This window comes from Pyxicephalus adspersus, chromosome 5 (assembly GCF_032062135.1).
Source record: "Pyxicephalus adspersus chromosome 5, UCB_Pads_2.0, whole genome shotgun sequence".
Classification (NCBI taxonomy): domain Eukaryota; kingdom Metazoa; phylum Chordata; class Amphibia; order Anura; family Pyxicephalidae; genus Pyxicephalus; species Pyxicephalus adspersus.
This window is the reverse complement of record NC_092862.1, coordinates 122,544,719-122,570,575: the sequence shown is the minus strand read 5'-3', so window position 1 is coordinate 122,570,575 and position 25,857 is coordinate 122,544,719. Positions and strand designations below refer to the sequence as shown.

The 25,857-nt window shown below is 37.8% G+C and overlaps 1 protein-coding gene across 3 annotated transcripts in view; it reads right to left on the bottom strand.

The window, feature by feature from the left end:
- Positions 1 to 15,729: 15,729 nt before the first annotated feature.
- Positions 15,730 to 25,857, bottom strand: part of DNAJB6 (DnaJ heat shock protein family (Hsp40) member B6) — a 65,725-nt gene continuing 55,597 nt past the window's right edge. For all 3 annotated transcript variants that reach the window (XM_072412601.1, XM_072412604.1, XM_072412603.1), the window contains exon 10: positions 15,730 to 19,481. In XM_072412601.1, coding sequence (XP_072268702.1) covers positions 19,399 to 19,481 — 83 coding nt within the window. In that variant the 3' untranslated portion in view covers positions 15,730 to 19,398. The remainder of the gene's footprint in view (positions 19,482 to 25,857) is intronic.

The following is a 25,857-nucleotide window of genomic DNA, read 5'->3' as shown; positions in this document are numbered from 1 at the left end:
TAAAAAGTTCTGAAAGCACAAAATTAACATTTTTAGGTTTAATAGTTCTTTAAAATGAATATAAACTGAAAACCAAGCCCACCTAAATGGTGTGATTGGAAATTCAATATTAGTCTACGTTTGAATTAGTGGAAGTGTTTTACCTTATTTTATAGTTAATATATAATAAAATACCACAAACGGTATTATCTGGATATGGTATACTACAAATGTGACATTTCAACACCCCCTTACTATAGTATACATTGTTATACACACAGAAAAAAGGAGAATTGTCATTTTCAACCATTTATCTTTTCAATGCCCCCTGTGCAAATTACATATCACATTTTCTATAATCTTCTGGCTCTTTATTATTTTAGCTATTTTATCATTTTTTTCATGATGGACATGGGAGGCTTGCAGAATGAGCACACTGTGGAAATTCATATATATTTAAAGTGATTCTGTATGTACAAACATGAGCACATTATTACCCAGACGAGGGTGTAGTTATCATTCCGGTCACATCTATTCCCCCTGGAACCCCTCCCTGTACTGCATGAATATCAATAAGTGGAGAAAGTAAAGGGAAAGGGGACACATACAGAATGGAGTATTAGACATTCAATTACCGACTACAAGATGGAACCCTAAAATTCTAACAATGCAAATTATTCTGTTGTTGTAGTATAAAATGTATATTATTCCAGGCATGCAGGGAAAGGGGTCTTTGGTATGATCCCAACAGAATTTCTGCTTTCCTGTGTATAGTAAAAAGGTATAGAAAAAGAAAAGAAACAAAGAAAGAGAAAGAAAGAATGAAAGAAAGAAAGGAGTCATTTTCCAATCATAAACAGAATAATGCTAAATTCTGTATTCATATTATATGCTATATGTTTTATATTGAGTTATATGTCATTAATTTACCTATTATAATTAACTGGAGTATGCACATGAATAATCTCATTTAATCAGCAATTAATCAGCAATATCCTTTGACATTTACACTCCTGTTTTATCCTATTGGACATCAGTATGTTGGGGGTTGATATTTTATGTTTTACTTACCAGTGTTCATTTTGGTTCTATGGACACCAATGTTCATATTATTGTGGAAAATCTGGAAAATATATTAATGTTAATATCATCCCTATCCCTAGCTGGTAACCAATCATAAATGAATGTTTTGCATTTGAACTGGTTTAGGCATGCAGGAGAGAATCTCTAATTTGCACCTTGGCCTTTCTCTTGTGTAGTTGCTGTCCTGCATTGTGGGTTTGGATTCTTGATGTGTGTGATCTTGTAACATACATGCTTTATGCTCCTTGCTTCCAGCAAGAAATCATATAACAGGTTTTTCTCCCATGTGGAGCCTTGTGAGAAGCATGAACAAACCAATGCAATGGTTTATGATGAGATGATCTGACCTTGGTCCAGCTGCAAAGTCTACCAAGCAATATGATTCTTGATTGAACAACTCAGCAGAGCCAGGTTTACCAGGATGGATTATTTGGGTAGGATTGTGTAATAACCAATTGCCAGAGGTGCAATGATTGTGTTTTCTCCTTCAAAACAGAGATATTATCACATGAGATTCATAAAACTATGCATGGGCATCCCCAGACTTCACTGTACTCAGTGCTGTTGGAGTTCTCTTTTAAGACAAAAAAATAATAATAATATAAGGGTAATTTTTTTAAATCTTCAATATCAAAAAAAGGGGAATTAGATGGGATATAAACCATAACTGGATGACATTTAGTTCTTCTGTCTTTTAAACTAAACACCTTTTTATGTAGCCACTTTGTAGTCCCTTCCATTCATCATTCACCCCAACAATGACTAAATGTTGTCACCCTATAACAGGACATGTTTGAGTAAGAAGCCTATTAGCAAATTAATATTTTAAAATAATTTGCTCTTAAGGATAAGACTGGTGTCCAGCAGATTTACAGCTGGACACCAGTCTTATCCTTAAGAGTTGCACATGCTCCTCTCCTGCGCTGTATTTGTTTCTTTGCACATTGCAAGTTTGCATTTAAAGCTGCAGCAAATCCTATAGCCTTATTTCCTGGCTGCAGGACATCCAGCCTCATCTAATGATTTCCTCTTCAGTAGTACTGCCCTCCTCACTCACTGGATTTCAGTTCTTTAAATGAATACTCAATCCCCCAGACTGACAGTCACCTGGCAATAGATTTTGATATTTTCATTTCTGTATTACATTTTTGGAATGTTATTATAGTGGCCATACCCAACAGCCATAATACACCTTAATTGCATAGAAAAGCACAAAAAAAGCCATCAATGAGCAGCACAGTGGCTCAGTGGTTAGCACTTTGGCCTATGCAGCTCTAGGTCCCAGGTTTGAACCTCAGCCAAGACACTATCTGCATGGAGTTTGCTTGTTATCCCCCTTGTTCCTCAAACATTCAGTTAGGTTAATTGACTCCCCCCAAAAATTGACCTTAGACTGTATTAAAGACATATGACTATGGTAGGGACATTGGATTGTGAGCAACTTTGAGTGACAGTTAGTGACATGATTATGGAGATTGTACAGCCCTGCGTAATATGTTGGCACTATAATGAATAATAAAATGATCATATAATGAAAATGGGAAGTTTAACCCTTAGCTTTACATATACTGAACATAGCTATTGAGATGGTATGTTAAAGCTTATAAGAGATTTAACCGAATGGAGCTACATTTACTTAAAAAAAGAAAATACCTGGGTGGACAAATATAACAAAATCTGAGCGCCAGGGGATTCTTATATGCTTTCTCACTCCAGTGTAGGTCCTTCCTTCAGTCTCTTGCCCTTGACATGGAGCTCAGGGGTGCGTTGTGGGAAGTGGGCATGACAAGGGGAGGTTTTGCCCTTGGAACCTAACCTCATTCCCTTGCTGTTCTTTGTCTTCTTCTCTTACTCTGAGGGTGTTCTCGGCTTTTTTCCCTCCCTCTCAGACACATTGCATCCTCTATGCTGGGTGGCTTGCAGCATATTAAAGTTGAGGTTCCCCACCAGCATCCTAACAGGGAATTTTTGATTTTTTAAGCCCTAATTGTTTTGGAACTTGGTATCTCTGGGCACTTCTTTGTTGGCACTTTATAATAAAGCCTTAACCATTGTAATATTGTTAGCTATAGTGTGTGTGGATGGGGTTTATGGCGCTTGATGACTTTGGTGTATTTATCTTTTCTCTTTGTTAATGAATCTTTTTAATATTTTTTTTATCTAATGTCCTAATATGTTTCTTTTGGCCCCCTTTTTGGCATATTATTTTAAAATTCCTAATAAAAAATACATTTAAATAGAAAAAATATTATTCAAGCTAACAAATGAGCGCAGCCGCTTTAAAGTTGAGCACTTTACACAATGTCTTCATTGTTTTCTTGCATTTTTCAGCAGTTTAGGTTTCACTGAATATAACAAGGGATTCAAACCAATTTAGGTAACAAGCACCAAAATTATGTGCACCAATGTAACATAATCATTACACATTCATCATTTGCAATTGTATTTGAAAATAAGCCTTGCTTTGAGCATACAGAAACACTCCACCAAAGTAATAAGCTGAAATGATACCTGATTATCTTGGTGCATTTGAGTATTCCCTGCTAAGATTCATAATAACACAAGTATTTATTGCTGGGAAGGATTTCCTTTTGCTCCCATATATCTGAGCACCGACTTGATTTCTATATTTTTCTCAGATCCAAGGAGGGATTAACCTAGTGGGTGCATGAGCCATCATTAATCAATATTATTAACTGCTGCTATCTAAGCAAACAATATTTAATACAGTATAATTAGGAAGAGGTGATATACTGTTACTTGTCTGTCCAGTAAATGCCTTAAATGTCTTTTGCAGTAAAGGGCTCCTCCAAGTGGCCAATTTACATATTGCAGCTAAAACCAATTTCACCTTCTAATGCCCACTGGATGCTTGTAGAAAAGATTTACCTTCACAATGGATTAACTAGACAGGAAGTGATGAGACATCTGCAACAACAATAAAAAATATTTGTATTAGTTTTGTAGGAATAAAGACTGGAAGCACACTAGCTTTTTTTGCAAGCAATTTTGACAATAAAATCACTTTCAAAAGAAGTTTAATCTGAGAGAGAATAGGTCTATTTTTTTATCATTTTGTTTGGCAGGTAGTGAGAGGCACTAGCATGCTACCCCTGTTTTTTTAGACACTAAGTTCTACTTCCATAGCATTAGATCAAACCTTTTTATCAACACAGTTTTTAAGCATTTGAAAGTTTTTTTTTTTTGTTCCAATACTAAAAAAATGCACCACTGGGTTTTTGCAGCCATTTGCAAACACCTGCACAAAGACTTGCAAACGGCGTCGTAGGAGTGGCTGCCTGTTTTTGCTCCCAGGTTCCTAGTATGTGATAGTAGGCTGCAGTATATATATATATATATATATATATATATATATGTTGCAGTAACATACGGCTGGTCTGAACTCCCCTCAGTTCTTTATTGCTGCCTGTGGACCTGCTGAAGATTTTCTCACACTTATAGTCTGGTTAAGCCATTGGCACTCTGTAAGTAGGGGAGCCGAAAGGGGGTCCTGGATGGCAATTAAAACCCCACTAGTCATGACCAGTCTTATGTAAAACCAATAGGAACATTTTTGTTGGACGTAGGCTTTAATCATTGTATATAGTAATAGTTTTTGGGCATATACATTGATCAGCCAAAATATTAAAACCAACCTATCTATTATGTAGGTACCCCCTACTTATGATTCAAAAGCAGCTCTGACCAGTCAAGGCATTGATTCCAAAGCTGGCCTATGGTGTCTGATGCCATGATTTTAGCAGCAGATCTCCAGCTCTTCCCTGGATAAAGGATACCCACAACTGGCCATCTGATCTGGAATAAAATAGAATTCTTCAGACTAGACCACTTTCTTCTGTTGTTCTATGGTTCAGTCCTAATGCTCACGTGTCCATTGTTGACCCTTTCAGCAGTTTGATCACCATGGGTACTCTGACTGGTCCACTGGAGGCCCATATACAGCAAGCTGCAAGGCACTCTGTGTTATGATGCCTTTCACTCTTGGTCAGCATAATGTTTTTGTTACAAAAGTTGTTGCATGAGAAATTTTTAAAAATTTATTACCAAGCATTTTTCTTTGCCCAAGGCCTGGACCAACACTTGTCTGGCCTTTTACCTTGAATTCTCCGAACCCTTACCTGGCTGAATGACTCCATGGTGTGACATTTGGCTCTGTGCTCTGATCAGTTCTTGCTCTGTGAATTAAGTGGTTGTTTTCCCATTGACTATGACCCAGTCCTGCCCTTATGGATTATTGATCCTCCTTCAGTCCTTAATTACCCCTTGTGAACCCAAAACCTCCTAAGACTGAGCAGGGTCTGATTGTTTATAGGTGAAAGCATGCTGATAGATTGGGGAATACATGTTGGGGTAAGCACTGACCTTGGAACAGGGCATTACAAGTCTTGCTTGAAATCAGTTGGTACATCTCTATTAGAAAGTGTCCAGACCTGCGCCAATAAAATAAAATCACACATATTTTCCATGCGTAACTTCCTTGATTGATTTCAGGACAGATAACACTAAAAAACAAACATATTTATGGCTGATATGTTAGAGGGAGTGGCAGGCTATTATTAATATTATTATTATTATTATTAATAATAATATTATTATTAATATTAATAAACAGGATTTATATAGCGCCAACATATTACACAACACTTTACATTAAATGGGGGTTGCAAATGACAGACGAGTACAGACAGTGACACAGGAGGAGAGGATTCTGCCCCGAAGAGCTTACAATCTTCACAACTCTCCCCCCTTATGGGTAAAATCCCTGTCATATAATTCATGGTGATGTTTGTGATTAGGATTTCATGTAGAAGTGTATCTTCATTAAAAGGTGAGGAGAATCTGAAATCTTCTTTCAGCCCCATGAGCGTTCTTGTAATTATTTGTACGATCAATATTAAACCAATTTCAGTGACATTTGCATGTGTGTTCAGCAACAAGTTGTGGCATATTCTTTATCTAATGATTCTAATAACATTTGCAGGGAAAAGACCCTGCCTGGATGTTCTATAAACAGAATTGAACTTTGTACTGTTTATTCACACTCTCATATAGAATTTTAGCTTTTCATTAAAAATATACATATGAAGGGTACAGAAAGATCAGAAATGTTTACTGTTCTCTATGAATTCTTACATTTAGCTAACGCTGGGTAAATTAGGAAATCTAATGGAATTATTTGCACAATTTCAGGCAAAAAGATTTAGGGGACTGATTTTAAAATCAATGGTTTTTCCTGAGGCCCTGTCAACCAGAGGTCATGTGACCAGTGCAACAATTGCCCACTCCCCCATAGCAGATCTGAGCCTGGATTCAACCAGCCACCACCCTGAGCCTTTGATACATACAAAGGACATGATCTACATCTCTGGCCAGTTCCCCCCCCCCCCCCCCTCAAACGTGCATGCAAATTTGCTATGCAAATTGTGACTTTCTCTTACTAGCTATTTGCATGGGACTGCCCGCCCCTGCTTAACATGACAGTAGGATTCAATAAATAAGATTTACTTGGCCAACTTACAGTATTGCTTAACATGCATATTAAAAAACAAGGAACTATCTGACAAAAATGTTTCAATGAAAGAAAACAGTGCCATACCATTTTTCAAGGCATCCGCATTCATTGTTTTATTTTCCCAGAACACAAAAGCTCACAGCTTCAATTTTCATACAAAACCCCTATATCTTTTATTTTATCTCTGTCTCTGACTTTTTTGTTGCCATGTCAGAGCTCTCTTTCTTTGTGTTTTTTGGAGGGGAGGAAGACACTTGCTGCTTCTTTTACCGGCTTCTAAAGACAATGTTACCAACATTTTTCTCTGTAATCCAGCCGCATCTTCAGCACAACATATATTGATGTTCTCGCTGCAGACAACAAACCTAAAATCTGCTTTCAGAATATAAATCTTGAACACAATCCTCCATCCAATCACTCCAGAGTCTTTAAAGGTGTTGAGAATATGCTCCATGACTTGATAACTCAATCCTTAGGCTGGAGAGCCCATTTCCAAGCCAGGATGTGACCCAGAGGGATACACTCTCCTAGACAGAAGACGTTTTCTATCTCCTTTATATCGCTTCTCAGCATCTCACTCTGCAGATAATGAGAACACAAAGCTGGGTGACTTCTGAAAGTGAGATCTTCAGCTCAGTCAGTCCTAGTAATGGCTTAAAACAGAATATGTGAATTTCTATGGACACTTGGAGGATGGTCAGGTGGAGTGTACAGGACAGACTCAAATGTATGTAAAATGCAAACATGTCTTTGGACTGCATCATTCAGCGGCAAATAGAAAGTATAATATATTCACAGTGAGAAAATACATTGTGTTTTTTATGCCGAGCTTACCTTATAGCAAACCGCAAATACACCTGCCGAAGGATTTGTATTTCTGTCCATCTGCTCCTGTGATTTACATAGCACTATTACATAGCACAGCCTTGTCTGGCAAGGCAGTAGGCATAACTTTTTATGCTGCAGTTAAGTTACATTTGCAGGTCTTGGTCCTTCCCCGGCCTGTGACAAGGTAGTAAATGTTCAGATTAGTCCTTACAATATATCACTGCAGCCAGACTGCATAAAAAGTAATAAATATGATCTTCATATGCTCTTTAACTGGTTAGTGCTGCAGCAAGGTTTATAATACCGTGTGCTACAGCATTTTTAAAAGTTGGACCGCGGGCCTGCAGCTTTCTCAAACAACCCAGAGAAATGACTGTCCAGTGCTCTGTCAATCACCATCCCCTTCACCAGTTAATAATGTTTTTACTACATGGTTTACTATTATAAGGCAGTCCAAGCTTTTATTTTGAAGACTTTAAGAAATATGGTCCTCATTGGTAATTAAAATGGAACTAAACCTTACAATTAAAAACATTGGAATCAGGTCTTTTTTTTATTGCAGAAGAGACAAGCTAAGTCTCTTCTGCTATAAAACAAACTTACCTGCCTGTTCATAATCTTCTCTTAAATGTACAATAAGCTGTGCATGTGCAGCCCAGCGTGTGATCCTTGCATAGGGAATGAATGAAATTCTGTGCACATGTGCAGTAGTTATGTTATTTTGGCTGAGCCAAATAAAGATGACTGAAAATTCCAAACCTGGAAAAGGACTGGATGAAGATGTGGAATGAGCGAGGAGAGAATAGTTTAATTAAATATTGCGAACAGTCAGATAAGTATGTTTTATTGCAGATAGGACATAGCCTTTCCCTTCAGGAAAAAAGGACCTGACTGCTCACAAGTTTTGAATTGCAAGGTTTAAGGGACGAGCAAGGAAGTGTGCCAAAGATGGAGATTGGTATACTGTCTTTTCTGAAATGCATACTTGTTCATCTCAGTGGCTGATAGCCCCAAATATTCCTTATAACAAGTTTAATGTATGGGATGTTTGTTGAAAAAATATTTGAGCTTCTCTTGCTGAATTATCTGAAAATGCTGGTTCCCTGGCTGTCTTGAGCATCAATACTTTCTTATACCCTGAAGCATGCAACAAATCACTGACTCCTGATCTGCACGCTTATTTGGAGTCTATTGCATGCAGAGACCCAGGCAGCTATCATTTTATTAGAAGATGGTTATCATTGACAAGGCCTGCTTTTCTTTACTCTTGAAAGCTTTTACTTTATTACATTAAACTAAAACTGTTTATTAAAGTTTTGTGAACTATTAAAGCCAATGTGAAACGTAGAGAAGGCTTGGTAATGTTTTGGAGCTGTTTTGGTGCACCGGCCATGGGTTGCTTTGAATGAGATAATATATACAAGGACATTCCAGAGTAAAACCTACGGAGTGAGAAATATCTCAGCTCATGGACCCAAAAACACGGCTGAAAGCAAACAGGAATGGCTCAGAACACCACACTGGACCATCGTGAAATGTTTGCAGTGTATTGAATCTTCTGGAATATCTATGGAAAGAACTGAAAATTGCATGCTGGATGAGGCCCCCTTTAAACCTGACACAGCTGGAGAAGTTTGCTCTGGAAGAGTTGGCCAAATCACTTGGTGACAGGTGCAGGAGTTTTTTTTTTGAGAGCTACAGGAATTGCTTGTTGGCAGTGATTGCCTCTAGAGGTTGGTCATTTTGGGTTAAGGGCCCTATCAATTTTGCCCATGCCAGTTTTAATGTGCTAATATTTGAAACATTCTGCTGAATCTCCTCCTGTATCACTGTCTGTATTAGTCTGTCATTTGCAAGCCCTATTTATTGTACAGCGCTGCGTAATATGTTGGCGCTATATAAATCCTGTTTATTAATAATAATAATAATAATAATTAAAACTCCAATGTAATGTAATGTAATCCTTACTTATGATAGAAAGTAAAAAGAAAATGCAACAAAATTAAAATTTATTATCTTCCCATACAATTATCACTGGAACCCGCATTGGCAAGTTTCTTATTGTTTTTACTGTAAAAGTTTGGATTTTCCTCAACATTCTGGTCAGTTTTGACTTTAGAAATACTTTAGTTTTATACAGTTTAATACCCAAGTCCCCTGGTACAATAAAATTATGATATGCAGTAACCCATTGCAATATATAGTATTTCCTCTTTCAGCAGTATAACTCTGCACTCTTAAAAGCCAATCTCTTATTAGTTGTGACAAATTACAGCACTTCGCTAGTCTTTTTATTAGGTGCAGTACAAGTTGTTCTTGTAAATTTTGTTCAGAACGGCAGACACTGTAAATGTTTTTCAGGGATAAATATAGCAAGCCATGTCTTCATAAAGATGGCACAGAAAAGGGTTGAACATCACATTGCATACCACCTTAGAACATTGCCTAAGGCATTGCTTGTCCCCTCTCTGCACCCTGGTCACTACTGTCCCAAGCAATTACAGTAAATTGAGGACACAGTCCATTACAGCAATTTCTGATATCAGTGTATGAGTGACTGTCAACAGTTCAATGCATTGGGATCTCATATACAAGCTGCAACCAATGAGGCTGAGCACCAAACTTTTGGATCAATCAAAAAAATATGGAGGTATCAATAAAATGTCAAGGTGAATGATGCCCGTGTTGATGTTTCCAAAACAAAGCTTATTAGTCTCTGGATGTGGTGGCTGCATTTATTTTTATGTTTGAGGCTTTTGGTTTTGGTTTCTCATCCTGTAACACCCTAGGATGGAAAGTGTTTTAGGACTACTGAACAAGGATCTGTGCATTTGTTAGGATCAAAGATGGTCATGTGGGTCAGGGGGGCATAACATCAGCCCCTTATGTAGGCACTAATTACAGTCTACAACCTAGACATGCAAGAAAGCTGCAAGTGCAAAGCAGTAATGGAGCATGGCTGGGTAAGTACACATATTCGCATGGTTATGTGCTGAGACTGTCTTTGCCTTTAGGGCTAATTTATACGGATGTATGTTGGTGCATATTAGTGCATGCTTTTACCCTAGCTGGTACTCCCTGCAAGTGCTATCCCAACCCAAGCCTTCCCTTATGAAATTTGGGTTGAGGTTGGGCTTACAAAGTGTGCAACCTAGGGTTAAAATAGACACGTTAACACACCAGAATGCATTGGCGTAAAATATTACTGCAGTGGCCACTCTTGGTATCTTTAAAACAGAACCAGGTAAAAACCTAGGTAATATTTCTGCAATGCATGATATTGGGCTGGATATTGCACATTTTTCAAGTTGAGTGGAGTTTCCCTTTAGGCTGGGAAGAAGAAGAAGAGAAGAAGTGGGTTTCTGGAGCTGTGCAGATGGAAAATGAGCCGTCCACCCTATAATCACACCCACGCAGATCTCACAACCCCTGTACTCCGCTTCAGAGGCACTGGAGCATTCGTCTGCAGGTGTACAAATGACAAACTGCGCAAGTTGTTTTTAGTCTGAATCTTTATTATAATTAGGAGGCATTAGTCACACTGAATCATAAATGAAAGTTCTCTAGCCTAGAACAGCGTGCGCAGCGTTCTTAGAAATACAAAGAACAGTGTTTTTAAATAGAAAATACACAATTGACAACCCAAAAGGCAATAATGAAACGTTTTGTCAGTACTTCTAAAACCTCACAGTAAATTCATCTCACAGGTTATTATCTGGAATAAAAGAAAGCAACATCGGAGATGCTTTATAAAGGCATGAGTGCAACCTCCTCTTCTGCAAATGTCAGTCCCCAAGCTGTTATGGTGGCTTTCTTAGAGTTATCAGCCAGGAATAGAAAAGGACTTCTGACTTTTCTCCAACTTTACTGATCTCCATACATGTATATAAAAGTAATAAAGAGTTGTTATGATTGCCAGGTAATAGCATTTTCAGCAGGAGATAATTAATGGCAATGCCATATTTATTTCACTAGAGTGCATAAACAACTAGAATTGATAGGCACGGGCAACCTGGATACTAAATGTGTTCCTCAGCTTTTTTGTACCATAAATCCAAGTTTCTGGGGGCCAACCCAGTCAGGACATGGCAATAAAAATTTCACTCATCCAATATAACAAAAATGTATGAGTAGTTGTCTCTTTCACAGACATGTTCATAAAATAGCTTTGCTGCTTTGTAAGTCACTAACCCAGGTATACAAATTACAAGTTCCAATGTAACTGGCTGCATGGAGTACTTCCAAAAAATATTCACACTCTCTGAATGTTTAATATTTGATCATGATAAAACATTTAATCACAACATACATTATTGTTTCACTTATTAAAAGAAATTGAGTTTTCAATGACAACAAATCATCGTAAAATGATTTAAATTGCAGTGAAATACATATTTTGTCCTGTTAAAAAAGCAGGTCTTCTCTCGATGTTCATTATTTCCTACAAAATGTCCTTGCATTTTAACTGTATCCATTGGATTTCAATCTCTTAGAGTGTAAGATCTTCTGGGCAGGGTCCTCTCCTCCTCCTGTGTCACTGTCTGTATCTGTCTCTCATTTGCAACCTCTATTTAATGTACAGCGCTGCGTAATATGTTGGCGCTTTATAAATACTGATTAATAATAGTAATACATTATCCCCTTCCCCTCACTTGCCTTCTTGGGGCTTCTGCATCTCTATAATCAGCTACCACCACCACACCTCACACTGAGGATGGTACATTTTACAATGATCTTGCAGCTGACTGAATTTTCACACAGATTCTTTCAAACTTTAAGAAAATACGAGTATAATTTGAAAAGTTGGTTTACGCACATTCTCTCCAGGCTATGTGATTTCTGAATCTGAAAATTTTTTATAGGTTTCTGGACTGTTTTTGTTGCATGGTCACTTACCTTTGATGGTACACTAGTTCTCTACAGATTTATAGCTGTGCCAATTTCTTCCATGTTGTTATATTTAACTGTACTCCGTGGGATTTTTACTGATTTCAAAATGATCTTCTTTCCATACACAGAATTAGGCTTTTCAACAACCTTTTTATGGATTGTTCATTGTTTGTCTTGATGGCATAGATTAAGCCATGATGCTGACTCACCAGAACAAGGACCTTTCATATACACGTGTATTTATACTTCAATCACCTAAAACCCCTTGATCTCTCCTTCTCTAACTATGTGACTCTGGAAAAGATTTTGCTGCATCAGTGATGGTTTAGGTGTATTATATCAAAGGCAGTATTTACTTATGTAATTATTTTGCGTTTTTTCATTGCAATTAATTTAATTTACTTTACTTTTCAGAGGTGTATTTTCACTTTACCATAAAAGAGTTTATGCCTGATGACTCACATCAAACAACACACTTTCAAGTTATTTAATGGTCTGAAAAAAAAAAAAAAAACGAAGACTTCCAAGGGTGGAAATCATTTTTCAGGCACCATATATGTTCCATGTAAGTAGTAAAGATGGAGGAGAACCATAATCACCAGGTAACTAAAAAACTTAAGTTAGTATAAAGGACTAAGTTGCTCTTTGATATGTGCAGACTGGGCATATCATAGCTCGCCAAATATGTGCAGGTAGATTTGGTCCACCTGCTGAGAAGCCTGCAGTTTGTGAATAACACAAATCTATATTTATGGAGTGAGCCATTATTGTCATTCAGGGGGACAACCTGCTATCTTAGTATTATAGGGGCATTCTGCACAAAATACAAACTCTTAGGTTTTATGCACATTTACTTGGATTTTCCACCACACCTAATAACTTATTTTCATTTATTATATTTTCCGGAACAATTTAACACAATGCATTTGATACAAATCCTTCCTAGAAACAGATGTTGTAGCAGGTATTGTTTTCTATGTCTACAGTCAACATAACGGCAGCCATACAATAGTGTAATAAGTCTAATGAACATGAAATAAAAAACAGGGCATTCTTGTTAGGATTTGATTCAATGATCGAATATTGGTTGGGAATTCTCATTCTTTGGTAAATCAAGACCACTTCAGTTCTAATGTAATTCAGATCGCTGATCAGCTGGTGGTTGTTAGAGAATGCTCCCCATGGAATTACATTAGAACCTCTTGACCAGTGCATGACAAGTTAAGATCAGACAGAGCATTTCCTTGCTCAATAGTTTAAGGCATAGACAGAGCATTTCCAATACCACAATAGAACAATATTACCAACAGCAAGTAAGGCAGACCATGTAATCTGATGGCCAATATGTAAGCACGTAAAACACAGAATCATTTGTTCTACAAAGTGCAATACAATCAGCAAGAGGAAAAAAAAAATAACTATTCTGCTTAAGTGTAACCTTGTGCCACTGTGTATACTTTAACATTCACCATCTTAGGCTCAAAGTAAGAACAAAAAGCCAACACCCAGAAGTTATAAAAAAAAAAAATAAAAAAAAAAGGAAACAAAACCTTTATCAAGGATACCAGTGAGACAAATGTGCTATATGTGCTGTATCTACCCATACATACCTATAATAAAGTATGTCAGTTCTGCGGTCAACTTGTATTATAATATATCTTGATCCTTCTGCAATATATGCTGGGGAAATGGTTTTGCGGTTCATGTGCTTACATACTGTACATACCAAGAACCTAGGAATTGCCTCTGTAAGTTTAACTATTTTAAAGTTTTTTCTATTACTGATTGTGCAGCTCTGCATTTTCTAACAGGTAGACCAGGTAAACTGACCTTTTATAAAAGATACTCCTAAAATATTTTGAGTGTTGTCTGGAAATAAATTTGAAATGTTTTCAGTGACATGTGATGACCTAACCCAGCAGACCAAGGAGACCTAGTAAACATAGCGCAGTAGCTCATTGGAAGTAAAAAAAATTGCAAACACTTTAAACATTATCAAATTGCATGTTTAAAGAAAGTGGCCTGAATTGTTTAAAGGCTACCATTACATCTCCTAAAATGTTTTAAAATACTTAAAATACATCTCTTAAAATACTGAAAATACTAGTTTTGTCTATCCATCAGTGTCACAGAACAAGTCTGCAGTTTAGAAAAGTAAAAAAAAAAAGGTTTTTGTAGCAGGTTTTAAAGGAATTCAAGAGCACTAATGAGATAGCATAAACATACCACTATACAGGATAGACATAGCGACTTTAAACTACTATTTAAAAATGGTTTCTTCCTTTCTAAATCAGAAGTACACATATCACATTATGGATGTTCACCTCTAGTCACCAAGGTTCAAGATCTACACATATTTTTAGTATTTCTCTAACAGACAGCAACAGACCTGTATGTGACCATTGAGGACTGGTATTGGACACTCCTGTATTAGATCTACATTTCAGGTTTGCCATGTGGCATTATTTCGTTTTAATAAGGACATACAATGGTACAATCTGTAAGATAAACCATTGTTTTAGAAGTTCCAAATCATCATTTTCTTAAAAAACAAAAAAACATACAACCTTTGTATATTTCTCAGATTGAATTACCCCTTAAGCTGCGTACACACTGCCAATTTTTGTGAAAGATCCTTTCCAACGACAAGGGAGTGCACGATGCATGAATGGTGCTGTACATACAGCACCGTTCATGCTCTATGGAGAGGGGAGGGGAAGAGCGACGGAGCGGCACCCTGCTGCGCGCTCTCCCCTTCCCTTTCATTAGGATCGGCTGTCGTCCATCGTCCGTGGATCCGACAGGTCGGTCGTCCGGACGATGGACGACACCGACTGTACACACGGCCGATGCCGAGTATCGGGCGATAAAAATCTGACGTGTGTATGTAGCTTTAGTCTGAAAGCATTTGAACAGGGAAGAGAATGGAGTCAGCCGAAATTAGATCTGGCATGCAGGCATAATTAATATATTAGTTGGAATTAAGGAGCGGTTATATACCAGCCTCTGGCGATAGGTACCCTAGACTGGACAGTTAGGTAATTTTATGCCATGCCATCATGCACCAAATTTATGGAGCAGACACAACCCGTTGATCGATATATACCTGTCCAGGATGAAAATTTAGACTACAAAAAATGGCTTTTCTGACATTCACAGATTTGCTTTTACTATTTTGTAATTAAATTTAAAATGACCCAGAATATTATCTGTGGGACTAATTGGCTGGATCTGTCTGTGTACATAGAATAAAAGCAGCATAGCAGTGCACATCATAGAGATGTATGTATAAATTGTTATGCTTTTTCTTTACAAACTTCTTGCATTGGTACAGGCTGCAAAAGTTTTTTTTTTTTTTTTCATACCTCCTCCTAGAGGTCTAATCTGCTGTTAACACAGAAGACTGAAAACACACGTAAAGGGAGAACTTATTTATTATTAAAGCGTAAATGTCTTATACAAAAAAAAAATGAAAGCGCAGGATCCCTCTGAAGGTTACATATGTCTGCTTGCTCTAACAAAGATTTGTCATTTATTCTAGTCAAAATGTACATAAGTTTACTGTGAACAGAATACGGCAGTACAATCCTGCCTTATAAACACACATAGGAAAACAGGTCTTTAAATAAATACAACAGCAAAAAATTTAAGAGAAAGAAAACACATTTCTGTTACACTCAGATAGGAGACCGATATAAAGTGTGCTGTATTTTGTCTGATTAGGTTATTAAACATTATATTTTGCCTGTTGGCCAAACTCAAATATCAAGCAGCTATTATAGACTTAAAATACTAAATTCATACTTAAAGGGCCACACAACTGCGTGGCATGGCACCATGTGTGCACTGTAGTGCTATTTTATTGCACAAGGTACATGGGCAGCACATTAACAAAAAGGAGGAAAATTATCGCCCTTATGGTAATGTGCATTATTGCCCATTGCATGGATACAACACAAATGGGCCCTATGCCAGCTCTAGCTTGGGCACTAGACCACTTTTTTCTTTTTAATAAAAATACGTACCTTTTTGCAGTTGCCTTTGATCCATTCATGTGATGCAGAGTCCTTTTTCCTCATTTAGATAGTGGACAAGTCCTGAATCGGAAATAGGACGGAGTCATTCACTGCACCTTTTGCCTGTGTTGGGACTGGTAGCACTGAGCACAGCAATGCATCTGTAGTGGATAGTAAGCATTTCTTTTTTTAGGACCACTGGACAATATTTTAATTTTTTCTAGAAGCTGGAGTTCAGGTTTAAGCTAGCCTATGTTTTTTTTCCATAGGGGCCCTTATATTCAGCAAGGACTGCCATGGAGGTTTCAATGCAACAGACACATGGCTGAAAATAAGTCATCAGTAAATATAATACACACACGTAGCTTAGTGAATTTGGTCATTTAAACTAAAATTTGGCCAATTTATTAGGAACTAATGGCATTGTTTAGGCTTGTAGGATTGCAGGTGTAAATTGTCAAATTGTGTGAATATTAGTAACCAGCTTTGCAGATTGGAGTATGAGAACTAAAATCTAATTTGTTACAACAGAGATTGCAGGCATCATCTGTTGTTTTCATGCAAAGTCCTCCTTCACCTATATATTTACACTGGTTTCTATTAATGTAATCTGGGGCTACATCACCATCAAAAAATAGCAAAGGACATTTTGTCAGTGATGGGTACACACTTTAACTCAGCAGCAGTGAATGTGGGTGACGATAGTCTGAACAACTTTTCACTTATTTTCATCTTGCTGCATTTAAAGTTTGTACTTGCTATTATTAGACATTTTTCCCCAATATAGAAGAACTAATGACCTGAGTAGGGAAGTGATGTCACTAAAAAATGGATAAATTAATGGCAACTTCAGCTCAAAGAATGGCTGCTTCTCCTAAGTATAGGTAACAGATAAAGAGGCAATTCTACTAAATGTTTGCTAGATTCTGCCATGGAAAACAGAGAATACAGCTAAGGCCAAAAGATGGCAACACTAACTAAATCATGCAGAGAATATGGGTGTATAGCCCAACTCTAATGGGTCAGTCCATTCAAAAATATTCCAGTTTTGTGCATATACTGGCAGTTATCATTCACCAAATTCATTTACCTCTTAGGGATCCCAGGGAAGAGATCTCTGTAGATAAGTTCCCAATTAATTCAACCTTGAATGGAGAATGAATATTCCTGTGACTTTCCAGTAATTTACTATTCAGGGCAAAGTGGCAGCGCATCCTGATAGCTTACTCATGGAAAGTATACTTACTCAACTGTTCTCTCTGCTGCATTAGGAGCATTACATCATAGGGGTCCAAAAATGTCAGACCAGTATACTGTATTGTAAGGGGATTGCTGTCATCCATCCACGTAACCTCCAATACCAGTTCATCAATATAAACACAGATGGCAGAAAGGTGGTAAGCAAGTATTACAGGCAGGAAGGCTATCAGAAGGCATGGTCACTTTGCAATGAATGGGCAAGTGACAGTGTTTTTTTATGTTTTTTTTTTTTTAACCCCAACACAAGTGATAAGGTGCACATATTACCAAAACTAAGATGTATATGTGCATTTCCATTCATTCATAAATGCACCCTACACACATATACAGTGCACTGCAACACAGATGTCAATGTGGAATGCAAGGAAGATTTTTCACATATTAAGAGCCTAAACTTTAATGGGCAGATCAAACCAAAAAGTCCATAATACCCAAAAATAATACATTAATCCACCTGTGTCATGGTGAATAATTCCTTTAAAAGGAGATCACACTGCTACACACCCGAGGCATTTATATTGGTCCTAAGATTTGCTGTGTCAAAGGAACATTTGGAAATGTTATTTGTGCCGGAACAGTACCCTGAAAAATGCTCCCTATTTGGATTTTTCCTAAAAAAAAAAAAAAAAAAAAAAAGGCGGAGCCCTCCCTGGTATATGAGTGTGTATAGATACTCCTGTGCTTACAACCTCAGAGCTGAAAATCTGCAGTGTGGGATCATAAAGGACACTGCTGCCTTTCTTGCTAGTCATAGTAGATTTGAAGTGAGATTTGATGGTTTTAGGAGGCTTTTACATAAGGGAGCAAAACCCTGCCTTTAAAGGTTAGCAACCTCCACGCATAAAAACCCAGGTATGGTTATCTAGAAATAGGGTAAAGATCAGCTATAGGGAAACCACAGGCAATACTGGTGACTAGTCCTGCCTTTTTTTGGGCACAGCTTCCAAAGTTTAGTATTCATGCATACCAGAACTGTCAACCTTGAATGGACTGAGCATTAAACCGTGCGTTGGCCAGCTGAAAATGAAATATATTCAATACAGTAGCCTTCACACTATCACATATTTTGTATTATCACCTAACTTACCATACCATAGACACCAATTTCAATCTTACCAACCTTTTTTTAATCATCCTTACACCATAAAACGTTGCACATAGCAGCCTGCTACAAAGATCAATTCACTGCAAATTTTGAACAAACATTTTTTCATGAGTAGAAATAACAAAATCACTCAAGTTCTTGAAAACAGTTCAGGTAAATTGTAGGATTCACAGCTAGTGAAAAACAAAGACAATATAAACAGCATTTTAGGAGAAGCAACTGTAACAGCTGTACTTCCAGGGTAGAACCAACACATTTGTTTTCCAGGAAAGATTAGCAAATCTTATCTACTGCCAAAAAATAAACAAAAAAGGAGATTTGGCTTTACTTTAATATAATGACTGCTTTAACCACTGTGAGATGGAGTTAGATATTGCTAAAGCAATGAGAAATCAAATATAAATCCATTTCAAAAGCTGGGAAGAAAACACATGGGAAAACACATTTGTGTTGGAATCTGTTGAGAATAACCTTCCCTGTGCTTGACAATGCTGCTGTTTATTGGCTGAGCACAGGGCATTGTAACAGCAGAGGGAAACTAATTCACAATAAGCAAATAACTAGGGGTCATTAAAGCCAGCAGCCATCTATTTAGATTTCAGTTTAGAACGGTGACAAAGCTTCAAAATGATCAAGGTGTTAATGCTGCGGCCACGCAGCGGCGGTGCATTCTAGCGTGGGTAAATTGAGCTGGCGAGTCCAGGTTAGTGGTATAGTCTGGAAGGCTTCAGTTTCTTCTGCTCTTCTCGGTGCTTCTGTCTCTTTCTCTTGCTGCTGTCTTTGTGTCCTGGGAAAAAATGGTCAATAAACAACTGTTGCAGGTCACATGGTTTGTGTTATACATAAAACATTATGGAACTGTGCTTTTGTTGCTTACCATCATAATCTATATACACTATATGCCCATTTATTGGGCAAAGCATTTCAGTCCTAAAGGGACTGATTTAAAAAAACTTTCGAAGACTGCAGAAGATACACTATTATGGGGGGACCTGGGTTATCCAGCAAACCTGGAAAGGATTACTTCTAACTCATTTGCTAATAGTTTGCAAATGTTTTTAATCTTGGATGAAATCCTCTCCAAATTTGCTGGATCCCCCGTTATAGTCTATACTCTTCAGTCTTGGGGAGCTTTAATAAATCAGGCCCAATGTGTCAATAACTGCATAACTGTTTAAAATCCCCCACCCATTGAAACCCCGGTGATTTATTTTAAAGCTGAACTCCAAGAAGTTAGCAGTGCAACACTGCACTTAGACTGTGCAGAAAGCAGAGGTATAGGAGGTATCCAATAGGTTCACCCACTATAGGAAAAAAAACAAACAGAGGAAAATACTAGACCAGTCACTAGTGTACAAGAAGAGTGAGCAGGAGTGATTGGTCTTTTTAGAAGAAGCTCCAGAAGTTTTACTCTTGATTACTGCACAGATCTGAAAGAAATACACAAAGTACATCATGATCTAAGTAAGCATACACACGGCTGCTGCATTTAGACAATAATGTGTATCCTGGAGTTAAGCTTTAAAGTCAATTTTGTTTCTTCAGGTAAAGTAAATATATTCTTTTATATGTGTAAGGAGCAGATTCGTGATACAGCTTTCCCATAATGTTGGGATTCATATTTGAGGAGCAAAACAGGAGAGCTGTGGGGACTTGCATAGTCAGTAATTTTGCTTATTCTGTGGCTTCATCTAATGTTCTGCTTAAATTGCTAAATATCCAGATCCTACAGACATCATCACAATTTTCTAAAGCCAACATACTAGCAGGGTGGGTCTAACCAAACATAGATTCCAGGTTTATCAATGCTGAACAGGTAGAATTCTCCACCAAATTCTTTCAGGTGCAGCAAAAACTCTAAATAAAAATATGACACCCAATGTTACATGTCAGTAGGGAGATCTCAATCAGGGGGTATCAGAAAGATAAAAAGGCTTTGTATAAACCAGGCCTCTAAAGAATCCCAATATAGAAATATTGGGGCTGGGAAGGCAGCATCTTTTTCCACAGTAGAGGCTGCCTTTTAAGACATCCGGTGGAGTTCATGTGCAATTTGGGTTTTTTTTTTCTTAGCCTGTCAAGTAGAGTACTACAAATACGTACTGAGCTCGCCATTAAGGTTCACCTAATGCAGCAGTGTTCTCATGGTGTAGCAACTATACTGCATTGCTCCTGAATTCAGGGATAAGTTGGCACTCTCCTTGTGCTCCTCTCCTTGAACTATAGTGGGATAAAAAGGATTTTGCAGGGGGCATGGATATCAGCATCACCACTGTAATTCTAAAGCCTTTAGCATGACAACCAGCACATGGCCACACCTAGTCCTGTGTAAGCTACTCAGAAATGACAGCAGTGCCACTAAATCACTACTTCTGTTAGCTGCAGTGTCTGGGCATATAAAGGAGGATTTGGCTCTCATCAGACTCTCATATGGGTACTTTGCGATATACCCTAGGGACTAAAGCTGCGTACACACTTGCAATTTTTGTCGTTGGAAAGGATCTTTCACGATCCTTTCCAACGACAAGGGGCTGCAAGATGCATGAACGATGCTGTACATACAGCACCGTTCATGCTCTAAGGAGAGGGGAGGTGGAGAGGGACGGAGCGGCTCCCTGCTGCGCGCTCTCCCCTTCCCTTTCATTACGATCGGCTGTCGTCCATGGATCCGGCAGGTCGGTCGTCCGGACGATGGACGACACCGACTGTACACACGGAAGAAAAAATCTGCCGTGTGTACGTAGCTTAACTCAAAACACAAATGCAGATAAGAGCCTGACTTCAGGCAATCAGCAGTTTTAAAATGAAGTCAGCAATGGTAGTCTTTGTATCTTTCTCATTCTTAGGTCCGCACTGACAATTTGTGGCATTGACTTTTTAGAAAATGAATGTATGTGAAATATGCCTGATGTTTACCACCATAGCTGAAATAAACAGTGGAAAAGAGTAAAGGTGGCATGTCAGGGCAGATAAAAGACAAATGCAGAACACATACAGCACAGAAAGTCCGCTTCAACCTGCCTACAGAGCCCAAACAACATTCATATTCAAAGAGGGGGGATTAAATACATCTCTTGGGGCAAATTATTTTTGTTGAAATGGCAGTGATGTGTAGAATCCTTTAGGATCATCTATAGTTATCATGAAGACAATGACCAATAGCTGTAAAATCATTCTGGTTACTGTCCATCTTCCAGCACCTTGAGCTTATTTATCAAATAATTACCATTTTTAAGGCTTACTTTGTTGTTGCTACAAAGCATTAATGTGCAGCAGCTGATATCACTTAGATATAAGCTCTTTGATTATACTAGCAGGGGTTGTACAGACTGCTTCACATCAGAATTTTACTTGCTTAATTCTTTTCAAAGTAATGGCCTTATTTTGGTTGGGAATTTTATAGAAATTTGAACATATATCAGTTAGCTTTTAATATCAAGCAGTAAAAATCTACTCCACTTTCATATTACACTAAAAAAAAGGAAAAAAAGCCATGCAGAGAAAATTACTGATATAGGAAAAAAGAAAAAGCAGTATGGTGATGTCAGGAATTATGGTAGTTAGTGCTGGAGTTACAGATAAAAAGGAAACATCTTCATGCAGTTCTTTGTAAATGGTAGTTGTACCTGTTGTACCAAAACTTAGGCTAAGTTCATATGGATGTCTGAGGAACATCTTAAAAAACACATTGTGGATGTTAATCCTGCATTTGATTGCAATGGTTGTTTGACATTCAACGTCAATACATTAATGCAACATTCACATGATGACTGCATTGCTGAATGTCATTCTGAATGCTTTACTGCAAACCCATTATATGATGACTGATTGACACCATCTAGGGTTTTTCACACATAAACACCAGGAAATTATAATTTTTACCATCCATGTGAACCTATACTAAAGCATCCACAATTCTTCATAAATTTTATTTATTCAGATGTTTTTACTAATTCCAGGGAGGATTATTTGCACATCAAAATAACCCCTCAAGCTACATAATACCTGCCCAGATCACATTATAGGGGGGCTGCATCAAGATGGAACCGGGGGTAATGTGTAAGAAGCATAGACTCATACTCAAGGTTCTGACTAAAAACATGATATGTCGTTGCCACCGTAAACCTACATTACAGCACCCATCTCCAAAGTCCAGTTTGACTTCGTATGACACTTGAATTGCTGCCTAGGTTTCCCAGTTTTGTTACTACTAAGACATGCTTTCTGCTTTCCGTACAAAATATGTGTTTTGGCTGGTAGCAGTACAGCCTGTTTAGACATTTTATGGACACCAGTTCATATATGTTCCAACCAAATCTGTACCTTTCTTTTGTAAAGTGTGCTGTAGGTCACTCCTGAGACCTGTCTCCCTACTCCTACCTCTGGCCAGGCATCAAACATTCCCCACTTATATGGGACCAACAGATGGAGAAAATAATGTTTTTAAAAACCAAGACTTAAAAGTACACCGGTTGTGAAATCAAATGGTTTCCACTGCTGACCTCTCTTAAAAAAAAGACTAGCTGGCTCTCCTGCTGGTCCCCTGGTTTCCGAGCCTATTGAGTTACTAAAATTTTAATAGAGCCAAGTGGGCATGTTGGAGAAAAGACAATAGCCAGTAGCTGCCAAATTGCTCTGGGTGAGTGATTGACAGTACTGAAACCAAAAAGATGACTGGATGTCAGACAACCAGCATATTGGGAAGTAGTAATTAGCACTGTCAGCTTTTATGTATCTTGTAAGTGACTGTATTGGCTCATACTTAACGGAATGACCAAAGATTTTAGTAATAGAGCTTTTAATATTGCAAATTTTGCTTTAAGAGTATCATATTTACACCTTTCTTATTTCACATTAATGCATAATACATGCATTCAGTTTTATCAATTGACTTTTTTCTCCTCCAAGAATGTCCACATACCGAATACAACTTACATATTCCATACTCCTTCAATGGCTATTTCAAGCACAATATGCGTAACATTTTGTGCTGGGAGCTACACAGTAAAGACTTCACCAATCCATCAAGCTTGTGATGTTCTACTACAACTGGGAACATCACCTGCCTCTGAACAAGAACACCATTTCTTTATGATTTATATTTAATTCCTCTAATAGAAAATTAGTTGGCCTCAAAGCTACATTAGGAAATGCAAAAATCAGGTTTGATTCTACTACTCTTTGCAGAAGTGAGCCAGAAACTTGTGATATATAAATATTAAGGTAGATTATACATTATATTATACGTCACACCCTGTTTACTGTGCAAATGTCAGCATGGAGTGATGGACAGCTCAGCAGGGCATGACATTCAACAAGCAATCTACACTATTTCCAGGCAGAACTTCAGCAGTGGAACGCAGCTGGTGTATACAATTATTTTGCTGCAACAAGCAGTAATAAAACTGAATGTCGTTTTATTATCATTAAATATCTTGTAAACTCAATGAAAGGAAATTTCCAATTAAAATAAACTTCTGTTTTACAAAGCAGAGGATATAAGTTTAAATGTAAATCATAAAACTGCTGAGGTAGGATCAAACCACAGACATTGTAGCATGGTGGTCTATAACATAAAATGTCCCAGTTTATGAGGTTTCAGTAGGAGAAAGAGTGGAATAAAGCAGTACAAGGATTTCATTTTAACATGCTAATCCCTTTAAAGGACCAATAACCCTTAAAGGCAAGATAATCTGCATACAAAAACTGCTTAAGTTTGCTTAAAGATGCATTATTAATAATTTAGGGCAAACTGATAGAGCCTCATGCATACTCACTTTTGCCACTCTCAGAGAAATGGCTTCCTTGAGCAATGAGCAATTTGTGACTCTCAGGTGAGTTTAATGGACACTAATGATAAGAGTGTTATCTGTAAGAGTGCCATTCTAAAGCTACATACACACTTCCAATTATTATCGTTGGAAAACGAACGACGAACGTTCATGCACGATATATATGAACGATCGTATAGCACCGATCCTGCACATAGAGTTAACGACACGATCGTTCGTAGATATTGTACACACAATAGATACGATCGTTTGAGCGATAGAGGAACTATGTGCACGACAGGAAAGTGAACGGACGTTCGTTCATCACGCATGCTCTGAACATGGACGATCAACGAACGACCGTACACACGAACGATGTTCAACGATCGTCGCCCAATCCGATCCGTCGGTCCGGTCGTTCGTTTCCAGCGACTTTCCTCGTTCGTCGGCGTCGTTGGTTACTTTTTTACGAACGATTTTTTGCCCAATCGATCGTTCGTCGTTCGATTGGAACGATAAAAATTGGAAGTGTGTACGCACCTTTACCTTACACCAGCAATGTAAGAGGCATACTTCCAATTGATAACACTAATGTAGTGTAAACTGTGGATATAATAATTATGGTAGAGGTCCCCTTAAAGACCTGAAAGCTGTTCCCCCCCTGTTAAAAAGGTCCATAAACATTGCCCTATACCAATGTTGCTTGAACATATGTCCAAACAAACTAAAAGCTGGTAGGAAACCTCAACATTTTGGTGATGGAATATGGGTGGGAACTATGCAGGGGTAAAATAGGGGGGTTTGTAACCCAAGCTTCCAGCACATAATTCTAGTCACCCAAATTGCAGGCCTAGATAAGATAGATAAGGGCCTGAATAGAATAATACAGGGAAATCCATGGTTGTTTTTTAAATGTTAAATTATTGCATAACCCCCACAACTCTACAGAGATGTGTTGTTTTGGTAAAAAAAATAAATCATTGTTGAATTATAAAACAGCCCTTTACTGTATTGTAAGGAAACTATAAAGACTCTGACTTCAAGCAGCTGCATGCATATTATTACTAATATGTGCATATAATTATGAGTTCTGCACAGCTTTTAGAACGTTTCTTGTGCTGAATTTAGAGCATTCAAAAATTGTAAAACAATTGTAAAAGAACATTGCAAAAGCTTTTCAAAATGTAATCTGTGGTAAATGGCTTTGATGAAGGGAGAGCATGATAAAAGGTAATATGAGTGGGTGGAGGTGGACTAGCAAAAACTCTCTTTAAGGAAACTTGTGCTGAATAAAATATGTCTATGTTCATTGCTGACCTTCTGAAAATGTCTGGCCATGAACTTACTGATTTTTACCTTACCGATTTAAAACAAGCAGGGCAAAATCAAAGC